Source organism: Phyllostomus discolor, chromosome 2 (genome assembly GCF_004126475.2).
Source record: "Phyllostomus discolor isolate MPI-MPIP mPhyDis1 chromosome 2, mPhyDis1.pri.v3, whole genome shotgun sequence".
Taxonomy (NCBI): Eukaryota; Metazoa; Chordata; class Mammalia; order Chiroptera; family Phyllostomidae; genus Phyllostomus; species Phyllostomus discolor.
This window is the reverse complement of record NC_040904.2, coordinates 74,165,137-74,179,437: the sequence shown is the minus strand read 5'-3', so window position 1 is coordinate 74,179,437 and position 14,301 is coordinate 74,165,137. Positions and strand designations below refer to the sequence as shown.

General features: G+C 33.3%; 1 protein-coding gene and 1 long non-coding RNA gene across 7 annotated transcripts in view; one reads left to right on the top strand and one right to left on the bottom strand.

Moving 5' to 3' along the window:
- Positions 1 to 14,301, bottom strand: part of ZNF654 (zinc finger protein 654) — a 77,222-nt gene that overhangs the window by 779 nt on the left and 62,142 nt on the right. For 4 of the 6 annotated variants that reach the window (XM_028534124.2, XM_036017953.1, XM_036017954.1 and 1 more), the window contains 4 exons: positions 12,649 to 12,851; positions 11,911 to 12,050; positions 6,012 to 6,153; positions 29 to 2,760 (listed from right to left, as the gene is read on the bottom strand). In XM_028534124.2, the coding sequence (XP_028389925.1) occupies positions 355 to 2,760; positions 6,012 to 6,153; positions 11,911 to 12,050; positions 12,649 to 12,851 (2,891 nt within the window). In that variant the 3' untranslated portion in view covers positions 29 to 354. Of the gene's footprint in view, positions 1 to 28; positions 2,761 to 6,011; positions 6,154 to 11,910; positions 12,051 to 12,648; positions 12,852 to 14,301 lie in introns of those variants that run through there. The other 2 variants (XM_028534125.2, XM_028534128.2) reach the window with 1 other exon arrangement.
- LOC118498870 overlaps positions 1 to 14,301 on the top strand; it is a 58,936-nt gene that overhangs the window by 5,974 nt on the left and 38,661 nt on the right. The window contains exon 2 of the long non-coding RNA XR_004901358.1: positions 387 to 468. This is a non-coding gene — a long non-coding RNA (uncharacterized LOC118498870). The remainder of the gene's footprint in view (positions 1 to 386; positions 469 to 14,301) is intronic.

The following is a 14,301-nucleotide window of genomic DNA, read 5'->3' as shown; positions in this document are numbered from 1 at the left end:
CTTTTTCTTTTTTTGTTTTTTTTGTTTGTTTTTCAATTACTTTCTGACTCCAAGTATTTTTCTAAAGAGGCTCAATTTCACTTGGTTTATATTCTAGCATGTAGATGAAAAACACTCCCATCATAATTATTTTTTTCTAGAACTTTAATTACATGAAACTTAAAATGAAGAAAAGCCTCAGATACAGTGAAAGGGTATGATCAAAGAGTATTAAAAACCTGTGTACAAGTTCTGGCTCCCACAAGTTCATAGGCCTGTGCCTTTGCAAATTACTTAACTTGTGTATTTGACTTTGATCTATAAAACAGGAATAGTATCACCTAACTGTGCTATACAAATGTTACTTTTTTAACCTCAAAGATCTATGGCATTTTCTATTTCTACAGATATACCTACTAAGAAGATAGAAGACTTACTTTCATCATCTGAATCAAATCCAAAGAGTGCCTGACATTTCTTTTGTGCAAGGTGAGCCTCAAGTGCTTCTGCATTACAGTAGGTGGTCAGGCATTTGCCACATCTTAGTCTTTTCATTGACTTTTTACAAATGTTATCTTGATCAGAATAGGCATCTATTCTATCAGTCAGAAATTTTCTGCGTTTTGGCATACTAAGGTACCGTTCATCAAGGTAACTAGGAGGCAATGGTCGGACATATGGCTTTGATAAAATTAAGCCATATGAAGTATGTTCACTGGTCGGATTTGGTTTGGATGGTGCCTGAGATACTGGTGGGGTACTGTGTTCTTGTGGTAGAACACTGGGTAAAATGGAACCATTTTCTGTCCTGATTCTATTTGTATCAATTTTCAAAGCAGAATCTGATGAAACTAAAGGAGTCTGTTCTATTCCACTGTGTCCATTGACCAAATCACTACTACAACAATTATTTCCAGAATTTGGCTCTATGTCAGGCATCTTTTGGTCTATCAAGCTTATATCAGAAACAGTATAATCAGAATGTTCATTTCCATTCTGAACTAAATTGTCTGTCTTCTTTTCCATACTTTCTATACATGTCTTTGGTTCTGTAAAATCCTTCCTTGATTTGCTAGTAGAAACTGGCAGACTAACAGCTTGTTTCTCATTACTAGATGAGTCTTTTTCCTGATGATTAGGATTTGAGTCTGTAAGAACATCCCAAATAACTGCTTCACTTGGTTGTGCAGATGATTCTGGTGTTTTACTTAAATAGTGCTGAGCTTCATGTTCATATAACAGAGGAAGATCTTCGAAAAGCTCATGGCATTCTGGGAAACTACACTGAGCTTGAAATATCCTGTGACTTTTTGTGTGTTGAGCAAGCTGGAATGGCAGCTTAAATGACTCATTGCAATTAAAATGCAAACAAAAGTACACATTTGGATAGCTGTGTCTATTAAGGTGATCTATAAAATGCTGAGAATCTTCAAACTGCCTTTGACAAAATTTGCATTTTCCTTTGCTCCACTTCATTACGGTTTGCCGCACATTCAAGTCAGTTGGATGTACAGTCCTTGCATGTTTATTTAGAAATCCAATTCTTTTAAATATCCTGACACAGCCAAGAGCAGGGCACTTAAAGTTTCCTTCTTGATCTGTATCATATATGTCTTTTGGATGGCACACAGTTCCATTGATTTTATGAAGTACTGAAGTTTCTTGATTCAGGTCATAATCATCTTCAAAATCACCTTCTTCATCCTCTTCCTCCTCATAGTCATCCTCACATACAGGTAAAGGCTCTAATACATTATTTATGTAAGTATCAGTACTGCCATTTTCAATAATGTTTTCAATAGCATCTTCTGATACACTTATGGGAATTTCAGTGAATTCAGCCACATGTGCAGGGATGACTTCTTCATTTCCATCACTGGAAGTATTAATAGTCTGTACTTCCAAATATTTATTATGAGAATTCTCATTTTCAAGTGAAATTAAAGAATTGGAACAACTTATTTCTCCCAAAGCAGGAATTTCCTGATCCTCCTGCTGAGCTGCAGCAATTTGTTGTCTTTGTATTTTTTTAACATGATTCTTTAAATGCTTCTGCATAAGTCCTCTGTTTCTAAATTTCCTACCACATATTACACAGGAAAAACTGCCCTTTTTCTGATGAGCCTGGGCATGCCTTACAATGTGACCACCTAGAAATTCCTTGTTACATAACATACACCGATGTCTTGGGACATTGTGATCTATTTTAGTAGCATTAAGAGCTGTAAGGTTTTTCTTTGTATTAACATGGCCTTTAGGTTGGGCTCCAGATATATCATCAGGATCAAGCTCTCCAGTGCTCTGATCTGTTAGAGAGTCAAGCCCTTCATCTAAATCTTTCTGTTCCACTGTCTTTCTTACATTACCTGTAGAATTTTCCAGTGTATTTTCATTTAGAAATGTAATTGCTGATTTATCACTCAGTAATGCTACACAGTTTTTCTTAATCATTACGAAGTTCCAGAATTCAGGATCAAAAAACAATCCCTTTTTTAAAATTGGAAGTAATTCGAAACGAACACGATTTTGAACACTACTAGTGCCTTCATTATATTCTTCATCAGGACGTTTGTAAAGTTCTTCAACAGTATGATAAGCTTCCAAGGAGCGCTCAAGAAAAAATATTGAGAGTGCACAAATCCTGAGGATCTCCAAATCATTTGGCAAAAAATGTGCAATTGTTTTATAAATTAGACATTTAGTTTTGGGATCATCATGAAGGTCTAGTTGTAGAGCACAACCACATATTTCAACACAAATTTGTAAGCCTTCTTCTTCAACCTGTAAAAAGAAAAAAATATTACTACTAAATACCTTTTTAAAAATATTACACTAACTAGTTTACCTTTTAAAAATACAACCCTAAAATGAAAGTTTAAAAAAACCCACAGTATTCCAAATGTGTAACTTTCCTCAGTAGATAGCCTTAACTCTTATTTAACATATAAATAAATCTTTCTAAATTTGACAATCTGAAAAAGATAGCATTTTCTCTTTTAATTTAGTTAATCTGCAAATTTGTCAAGCATCACTAACCATAATAAAAAATGCTTCATAACCTTATGGTGATTTAAAATACAAAATGCTCCATAAACTTACGAAGATTAAGTTTCTTATTTCATGTACTAATCTTATTCTGTGGCAGAAGGGTTAAATTATATGAATTTAAACATATTTATCAATTTTTATGTCAAAAAATAACTAGACTTTAAAAAAAATAACTGCTTATGGAATCTTTCATAAAGCTGCACTATTTAATTAACATAATTTAACCAAATACAGGAAGAAATGTAGGCCACATGAGGAGGGCCATTACAATCTTTCCAAATCTAATAAGGTAACAGAATGAACCTACTGGAAGTTACCAAAAAAATTATTCAAGTTTTGAAATTTTTACTTATGACTCAAAATAAACTGCATCAGCTTTTACTCAGGAATCTGTTGTCTGTCCACCCTAATTCAAGTTATAAATAATGCTGCTAGTAATTTGAAATGATCTAAATACCTGTTTGAATAGAAAGAGGTACAAATAATGTCTTTTAAATTGTATGTGTGTATACATCATACTATCTACATATGGTATATTACAAATGATAAGAGAGGAAGACACCTTACCATCCTTATGTCCACTTAGTCCTTTACATGTTCTGCAACCCTGCTTAACTACTTACAGTTTCACACACAGACCTTAACTTTGTACGTCATATTCCCAATTTATCTAGCTGGTAAATTCTGACACATCTCCTATTCATTCTTTGGCAGTTATACTCTGAAAAGCTTTTCCTCACCATTCATTCTGGTCCCTGCCCTGGGTTAGAGTTAGGCATTCCCCATTCTTTCCACTGGGAATAACTTATACTTATTTCTAAGGAGCATGTATATATTGTTTTATAACAACCTGTGTATGTCCCTACCCCCCTACTTTTAATTATTAAATTCCTAGGAATTTTTGAATTCCTAAATAATACAGTATCCCATTTTTTTATATCCTCCTATGGTTAGCAGAGAAGTTAGAATATAGTGACTTTGGCCCTGGCTGGCGTAGCTCAGTGGATTGAGCTTGGGCTGGGAACCAAAGTGTCCCAGGTTCGATTCCCAGCCAGGGTACATGCCTGGGTTGCAGGCCATAACCCCCAGCAACCACACATTGATGTATGTCTCTCTCTCTGTCTCTCTCTCTGTCTCTCTCTCTATCTCCCTCTGTTCCCTCTCTAAAAATAAATAAATAAAATCTTAAAAAAAAGAATTCTGTTTAAAAAAAAAGAATATAGTGACTTTGAATAAGATCACATCTATTCCACTGAGTTTAGTTTTCTCCTATCAATCCATCATTCCAGTTTGAAATCCTTTACTGAATTCAAATTTCCTCCTTCTGTCTGTTACACTTAGATAGTTCCACCTAGATTTTCCAGATATAACAGATTCAAATTTTACTGTTTCAAAACATAAATTCCTTCTTTCTCCAAAGTTCTGTTTACATTCTCTCTTTTGCCACATGAAGTTATAATGTACCCAACTGCCCAAGTTTAACAATTTCAGGATCATCACAAAGGACAAAGGAAACGGGACACTTTCCTTACCTGAAATCCTTTAAAAATTCCAGTACATTTATCGACTGAAGTTCCAACTTTTAATGTAGAATTCAAATCCCTTTAGGATCTCCAACAACCCACCCTCAACTTCTACAGTCCCACCAATTAGTTTCATCTTCTACATACTCCCCCCAGGTTTCTCTGCTACACTATTAATGTCACTGAACAGTTGTGAGATAAACAGTAACATGAGAACAGTGGTCTGTAAAATACAAATATTAGTATTATCCTCATCTGTCATTCAAAACCTAGCTTAAAGCATCCTCCTTTGTGGAGCCTTTTCAGATATGCCATCTGTGTCTCCTGAACTCATGTGGTATTGTGCTCTTTTTCACAGCACTGAGGCATGTAAGTGATCTATTCCATTAAATAAAAATCTTTTAAGTACAGTGTAAACAATTAAGCACATTTTAAATATTTATTTCATCTTTGAAATTTTCCTTTTATAATGTATTCTTAGGTTGACCAGACTTGTGAAAATAAAAAAGCTTTCTGATAATTGGCTGAACTTCCCCAATGTTATAAACTTTCTTTAACAAAGTCTCTTAATGTTTGGTGCAAATGAGAATCATATGTAAAAAAATATATAGATAAATCTTTTATTTTTGAAAGAAGTTTTATAGATGACTCTGATGCACCTTAAATGTTGAAAAGTATTTTATGGCATAATTTATTTGTTTTTCCTCCTTTTTTGGTAGGGAGAGAGGTTAAATTCAACAATACATAATGACATCTCACTATATAATGGTGAAGCTATTAAGGCCATTAGCAAAATAAATAGGAAATAGAAAAAATACCTCTGATGTAATGCTGTCAACTCTGTGTCATGGGAATATGATCACTACATGGTCATATAGCTAATGAATGATGTGATAATGAATGTCATAAATGCACAAATATAAGAAAATATATTACTTAAGGGATGCCTCCTTATGTAACCTGCATAATGATTCAGTTAAAATGTAGGGTAGCTTTATCTTTACTATCTTTGTATTTAAACTTGTTAATACTTGAGAGAAAAAAGTTAAAGGATTGGCAGGATCTATTTTCATGTCTATATAAGTCATGTAGAAGTGTACTCACTTGCAAATGGTCCATCAAAACTTGCTTCAGGACTATTTTTAAAAACAGTTAATGGGTTTATACTATTTAACTCTAAAAATTTGTCCTTAAGTTTCAAAAATGCCTTGTATTCATGGTTTCTTTAACCTAAATACCAGACTTAAAACTATGAACCATATTTCTTTATGATAGTGTGTAGGCACTGTCTATAGATAAAGTTCATCTGCAAATTAAGATTCTACTAAAATGATAAACTTATTTAATTATATACCCTCTTCAAATTTATAGTCAAATAAATATTTTCACAAGAGATTCAAGTTTCATTGAGCTGTTATTTAATTTTAACTTAAAATGAAGGGGTAAATATATCCTGTTTACCTCATCTTTAATGATTTTCATGAAAGGAAATATGACTCTCACATTAGTTGCTGTTCTTAGAAGCTGGTAGCATTGATCTACAAAAACTTGTTTTGAAGGATTAGACTTAAGCTGAAGTTTACTCCATATGAAAATCAACTCCCTGTAAATGAGAAAAAAAGAGAAATATCAAAAATACAGTTTATTGAAATGAAGACATTAGTTATCTCTAACTGATTTCTTGGCTGAGATACATACAAAGTGGATATAAAAGGACATTATGTTAACCCCAAGCTACTTTTACTACCTATATGGAATTAATAAAAGCTAGTGGGGGGAAATTTCAGAAATTGCAATTTTGCAGTGATAAGGAATGAATTTCAATCACATGCTGACAAACCTAAGGCATCTCTAGTACTTGATCAAAATAAATTCTAATCCAAATGCACCAACATTACATAAAAAAAACTTTACTCTAATTGCCAATTTAGAAATCAATGCTATAGCCTTTACGCAAAAAATAGTTCATATTTTTCATTTTCAGTTTATTAAGATACCAAATGTGCTACAGATCCAAAGTTTAAATATAGTACTGATTCTGAAACATTTTAGATTATCTGCTCTTCCATTAATAATATGTAGACTTTCAATATATACAAGCTATGGATCATTTTCTAAAAATATGGCTTAGGTTATTACACAAACAAGGTTATTAGATGAAGCAGTGGGTTTTGTTGGAAGAAAATTATGAGATATAATTGATATATTTAGATATCATATTTTAGCAAATTAGAATTCTTTAAATATATCACTAGTTACATAAAGCATCATAATCTAAAAAGCATTAAAATAACTGATGACAAAATTTTTTTAAAGTGACTGAGTATGCTGAGTATGCCCAGCATATACAACTATTAAGTCATGATTCAACTTGACTACTATCATGAAGGTATGAATAGTCTACTTACAGAGACGATACAGAAAACACAAAACAGAAAATGATGGCAAGCAATGTATTAGCAGTAAAAAACCAAAATTCCCCATATTTCAAACTAGCTGTGTGGTGTTCATAATTTTCAGTCCACCACCAACTTTTCTTTTTGTTTTTCTTTTTGCATATGTACTCCTATGGGAGCTCACTGGGTTTCACACCTTGCTCCCAAATCTGTAGCTCTGACTTCTTTACCAATTTCCATGTCTAGGTATATTTCAATTAAGATTGCTTTCTGTCACTATAATCCTATCAGAACAAATAACATTCCTGCAAAATTGACAATCTTTTCCTAGATCAGTCAATGACACTAAACATTCCTCTAACCTGTTTGTTTTAACGTGTTAATTTTTTAGTCTTTCCACTTTGACTATATTTTTCCCCACAGCCATTCTTCTCCATGTACCACCTTAGGCCCTTTAATTTTATATATTAATAATTCTATAGGGTTCTAAACTGATCTGTTTCCGCCTTCCAGACTATTTCATTTGATGCTTGTTCTAGATGCCATATATTGTCAATAGTAATGGAAACATGGATTTTGAAATCAAAAGCATCAAGATTTGAATCCTGGGCACTCTTCTACACTGGTCTCCTTATAGTTTATTTATTCCCATTTTTGTTTATGTTGATTACTCTTCTTGGAAAGTAGTTCTTTATTTCTAAGATGAGCTTATCTTTCAATGTCCATACCAAGTGCCTCTTCACAAAAGCCTTCATTAATACCCCAAAGTGGTAATTATTTCAGAACAGGTCTTTATCCCTCTTATTGACTTCATGCCTTTCATATATTTCCTTGCTTATATTTTATAGATCCTGTTTCCCTAACTACTAATACATTATAAATTTCAATGATACATTGTATAGACATAGTGACAAAAACATGAGACTGGGAATGAGAGAGACCTATATATCAATAGGGTGTTATATGCTACCAGACATGGCATTACCAAGTTTACAGTGAGCCACCTTTTTCTGGCAATGCCCTAATACACAAGATTGGAACCCTAGTAGCCATGTCTCCTATGTGACCCTTCTCACCCTCCTTAAGATATTAATTCAAGAACAGGAAACTGATCCCAGTCAGTTTCAACTCTAGAATGTTCTCAACTCTAGACTATGAAGCATGGGGACTGTTGACATTCTTTCTGGTCTGCAATAGGAGAGATTGGAACCAGCTGACACGAAAAAGTAACTTAAAAAAAAAAACAAAAAACCCTAGCAATCTCAAGTGTCCCTGGTAGCACTTCTCTTTTGAGGACCAACTAGATCCCTGTCCTTTTTGTCGCGTATGCCATATGCCAGTATCTTTCCAGTAAATACAAGCATACATCAGTTTTTTGCACTTTGCTTCATTGTGATACACACATGTTGTGTTTTCTTACAAACTGAAGACCCTCCACAAGTAAAAGATTATGACTTCCTTTATCGTGATACTCCCTGGTTTGTAATACTCGCTGTACTGTGGTGACTGGAACTGAACCTGCAGTATCTCTAAGGAATGCCTATACTATTTACATTTTCCCTAAACTAGTTAGATGTTGAAAAAGATATGGCATATCTCTGCAACAGATTTAAAAACAAAAAATGATAGCTGGAAATTATGGCAAAATATTCCATTCAATATTATACAAATGAATGTTTAAGGTATTAGAAATATATTTATTCTCCAACTTGTTCCAAAATATAATTTGAGACTCCTTAGAGAGACATCATCAAGGTACAATATTTTTTTTTCTTTTCTGAAGAGAGAGATCTTACCTTTGTTTCTGTTAACTCAGGAGGAAAGCTGGTAAACCAAATATAATACCAAGATCTTAATAAATTTGCCAGGAGAGGGCTACCAATGTGAATTTTAGCTTTCTAGCAGGTAAAGCAGAAACATGGTTATGAAGCTCTATTCTGACTGAATTTATAAGAGGAGTCTCAGGTTTACTTGTGCACTAGGTTTTGAAGGAGAACACAAGAAAAAACAAAACACCCTAAAAATCACTAATAGACTTATTTGTGGAGACTTAAAGGGGATATTTTAATGAAACTTATATTTTCTTTTCAAACAGAGGTTCCTTTAGAAAACACAGCACCAATTTGGTATACCTATTTACCAGGTAGCAAGTACTAATAAAATCATCAAATTTATCAAGTTATCTAGGTGAGGAGAACAGGCTATAACACACTCTACAAACACCCTTAAAATTCAGAGGCTGTGAGTCGGGCCACCTGGGTCTATATCCTGGCTTTATCTACTAGTTGAATGGCATCAGTACAATATTATCTACCCCATAAAGTTGTTGGAGTAAGTAAGATAATGAACATACACAGCGAAGACTATGGGAAGCACTCAGCAACTAGTGGCAGCTGCTATTACTATTTTATTTATTTAGTGATGGTAAGACAAATAAGGTTGGTAGCTTACTCCACTAGCTTGAGATGCAGCAAAACTGGACTGTGGATGAGGTCTTAATCCTCAGAGTCCAGATAAAGGGTAAGCTGATCACAGGGAAGGCCAGATGAAAAAGACAACACAGACCTTGTAAGCTAGAAGTAATCCTGCTTCTTCAAGTTATAGTGAAAATCAACTTTTAGAAAAAGGATTTCAGCATATAGAAATATAGAGGAAAGAGAGAAGAAATAAGAGGGCAGACCATCAGAACTCAGCCTACTCAGAAGGAAGGACAAAGAAGCAGCCTACAGATTCCTTTCTAGTTAAGCAGCTGGGAGTTACATTACCCAGCTTCTGTTCTTGGAGGGTAACTGTGGCCAGGAGCAGGAAAGATAGGTACTGTTTTATTTTAAGGTCCCTCCTTAGAGAATAGAAATTGGTTAGTCAAGAAAAGAACAAAATTAAATGTTTTCCTCTTTGTTGTTGTTTACACATGATTCCATTTGTTTAAAGAGCATATTAAAATGAAAAGATTGAGGATATCCAGTTTAAATAGTTTAATACAGCCAAGGAAAAAGAACATTTCTATCCCTATCACAGGAAAAGACCTACTATAATAGTCATGAGTACATTGTTTGGGAATAAGTACATATCAAGAAATGATATAATGCTAACTGTATGTCGTACCACTGCCCCCTGATCCCCTCCTCTATTTGAAATCCAACTTACTGGGTAAACTTTTGAATAAAACTTACATAATCTAACTAAAAGTATACTCTCCTAGAAAATAAAAAATAAAAAGTATACTCTTACATAAATATAGTCAACTGAACTTGGACAAAGGAACAAAGGCAATACAATGGACAAAGACAGTTTCTTCAGCAAATGATGCTGAAACAACGGGGCATCCACATTCAAAAAATATAAATCTAGACACAGACCCTATAATATTCACAAAAAATAACTCCAAATGGATCACAGACCTAAATATAAAATGTAAAATTATAAAACTTATAGAATATAACATAGGAGAACACCTAGATAACCTTAGGTATGGTGATGCCTTTTTTGACGTAACACCAAAGATATGATCCATGAAAGAAGTAACTGATAAGCAAGACTTCATTAAAATTAAAAAAAATATATGCTCTGTAAAACACAGTATCAAGGAAATTAAAAGACAAGCCACAGACTGGGAGAAAATATTTATTAAAAAACACATCTGATAAATGACTATTATTCACAATATACAAAAAACTCTTAAAAGTCAACAATAAGAAAACAAGCAACTCAAATAAACAGGCCAAATATCTTAACAGAAACCTCACAAAGAAGATATACAAATAGCAAGAAAACATATGAAAAGATGCTCCATATCATATGTCATCAGGGAAAATGCAAATTATAACAACGAGATGCCACTATACACCTATATTATAGCAAGGCCAAAATCTAGAGCCCTGACAAATGGTGGTAAGGATGAGCAACAGGAATTCTCATATATTGCTGGTGGGAGTGAGAAATGGTACAATCATTTTGGAAGACAGTTTGGCAGTTTCTTAAAAAACTAAACATATTTTTCCATATTTTCCAGCAATCGTTCTCCTTGATCCCAAATCGTTCTCTCTTTACCCAAAAGAGAAAACATGTCCACACAAAAACCTAAACACAGATGTTTACAGCAGCTTTGTTCATAATTGCCAAAACTTGGAAATAACCAAACACCTTTCAGCATCTGAATGGATGAATAAACTGTGGTACATCCAGACAAGAGAATGTTATTTAACACTAACAAGAAATGAACCATCAAGCTAGGAAAAGACAGAGGTTTTCTTTTCTATGAAAAGAAACCTTACATATATAGTACTAAGGGAAAGAAGCCATTTAGAGAAGGCTACACATTGTATGATTCTAACTATATGAAACTCTGAAAAGGCAAAACTATGAAGATAGTAAAAAAATCAGTGCTTTCCAGAAGTGGCAGTCAGAATGAAAGATGGACAGAACACAGATGATTTTTACAGCAGTGAAAGTACTCTGTATGATACTATAATGATGAATTATATCATTATATACTTGTCCAAACCCATAGGATACAAAACACCAACAGTTTACTGAAAAATGAACTGTGACTGCATGATTATGATGTGTCAGGGTAGGTTCAACCTTGGTAAAAATGTACCATTCTGGTAAGTAATATTGATATGTATGTGTGGGAAGCAGGGGAAATACGGAAAATGTACCTCCCTCTAAATTTTGCTGTAAACATAAAACTGCTCTAAAAAATTAAGTCTCAAAAAAAACCCCACCAAACTTCACACTCCAAATTTAATTTAAAACATACCTGTTTCATTATAGCACATACCTTAAACATTTATAGTATCAATTACTGGTACATGATCATTCTCTTTTTCAACTGTTAGGTCTTACTATTGCTTCTTGCTTAATGTTTTCACATAACTTTTTAAAAATTATGAAGTCCAAACTCTGCTAACCAGTTCTTCTGTTCCCCATCTTATTTCAATTTCAATATTAGGAACACTTACCAGATATAATACATGTCCCCATTCTGGAGCTGTGAAATAAGAAAAGATTCACAGAGTTGCAAGGCTAGCACAGTTTTGCCTTCTTTTTCAGTGTTACAGATGATATCAATTCCACTCTTACAATCAGTTTTCAATAAATGCTATAAGAGGAAAAGAAAAATCAGTTCATCTCATTAAAAATATCTAAAATGCTAGTTGTAGTAAATGTTTAAACATTCAGCAGAAATTAGATTTCTAGTTTTCTTCTATGAAGACAATGATGAACTGTAGAGAAAAATTCTCATAGTCTCATAGTTTTACTATATAGAACCTACAGTTTACAATGACTACTTTTCATCTCATTAATGTCCATACTTGTAGGTAAGTAGGGTCCATATTAGGAAAGATTCTTTTCATCTTGAAAAAACAAAATAACAAACATGAAATTTAATTTCTTAGTATTTTATTTAAAAGGCAAAATCATAATGCTTCTCAGTTTTTATTTGATCTTTATAACACCAGAAACTCAACATAAATAATGCTTATTAATGAGTGTTTTATTAATTTCATCATTTATTAATGTCAGATTTTGTCTATTTCAACATAAGCTTAAAGAATGGTGCCAAAGAGAACACATCTACATAATGTAATCTAAAAGCCTTTGGTACTACTATAAAAGGAATTTAACAAGAATGGGCTACTTTTTTTTTTAATTGTAAGGTTAAAATAATGACAGGCAAACAAAATCTTAAACAGTACCTCCTGGAATAGCTGATCTTCTACAGGTGACATAAATAGACATGTGAAGAGTGCTTGATGGAAATATAAGTCTTTGCTGATTTCTGGGTGATTTATACAAGATTTAATAAGAGCCATTGCTTCAGGTATGCGTTCACAAGCAATTAGGTATCTGGCACGTAGTTCAAAGAATAGTGGATTTTCAGAACTTAAGTATTTGTTCACTACGTTAAAAAGAGAACAGACTCATATTACTCTCAAGAAAAGATTTTCTCAAACTCTTGACTGTTGTTTGAAACTTTAGCACCAACACATGGCACCTAATTAGATTAAGTAGTTAATTACGTAGCATTTTCTTAGAGTTTGTGAAGAAAAATATACAATTATATGATTGGAAAAATGGAAAGAACAGTGACAACAAAACAGTGCTCAAGAAATATCTGTCGCTATCTTCTCAGTATAAAAAGTAAAAAGCAAAATAAAAAACAAACCTGAAACATTATTTTTTCAGTTCACTAATAGGTTAAAATGTTTCAAATAACATTGGGTCTGGAATTTCTAGCCTAAGATTAGTACTTCATCTCTTAGGGCTAAATATTTTCATTACTATTAAGGTGAAAAGGTTGAATCTTAATTTGTCATTAAAAACACATTAATTCAGATTAATTATAGAGAAATCTGAGTTAATGAAAAAGTTAAATAGTAAAATACATACGTTTTATTCCTTTTCAACAAAAGATTAAGCCAAAAGGACTGCTTATTAATATATGCTCATGTATCAGCAAGAATAACTACTAAAAATACCTGCTTTTACACAATTTAAAAATATACAAACACCTCTACCTACATATTTATTTAGACCTAACAACAACCTTATGACAGGTATCATAGTATCTGTTTTATACATCACAAAACTGAGTCTTAGAGAGGTCAAATGACTTGCCCAAAGACAAAAATTAAGTGGCAAAGCAGGAACTGGAACACATATTTCATGATTTTGAACCCAAAAGTATTTTAATTAGTTATATATATTTAATGATAGCTTCTAAAATGCTTATGAGTGATGTTTTATTTGGGCTTCAACATTTTCCTTGCAAATCTGTTTCCAATGTATGATATACAGACACTGAGTTATAAAGTTAATGCAAAGATAAACTTTAGTTTTTACCCTAATGATTAACAATGAGAACAGTCATCCATATTAATGAGGAGGTATGTCAATGTAAGTATGAAAGGGCTATCTATGTACGAAGAACTATACATATATATATATTAAGGCCATCAGCCCTCCCTCACAGCAACCAAGTATGTTTGTTCTAGCTCCTACTCGAAGAAGCCTAAAAGCTCCCCAAAGCGCAAACTTTCTTTTCCCCTTTTCACTCTTTTTGAAGCTCTTTGTGTACCTGCTATCCCCTCTAACCCCACTCCCCTCATAGTTTCCTTTGGTCTGTCACCCTTGCCTTACCTGTATTGGCTCTTTATATCTTTCCTCAATAATCCAACTCTCCTCCTCAGTTCTAGCTGCCTCTGTCTTCATTTCTTTAATTCCTTCCCCAGTCTCCTTTGTATCCCTTGGTATATAGCACTATATCACTGTCACATATATACCTTAGCCCTTTTCTGCTGGTCTTGTCCTACCTCCTATCTCACGCCACAACTTTGTACTACTGCTGC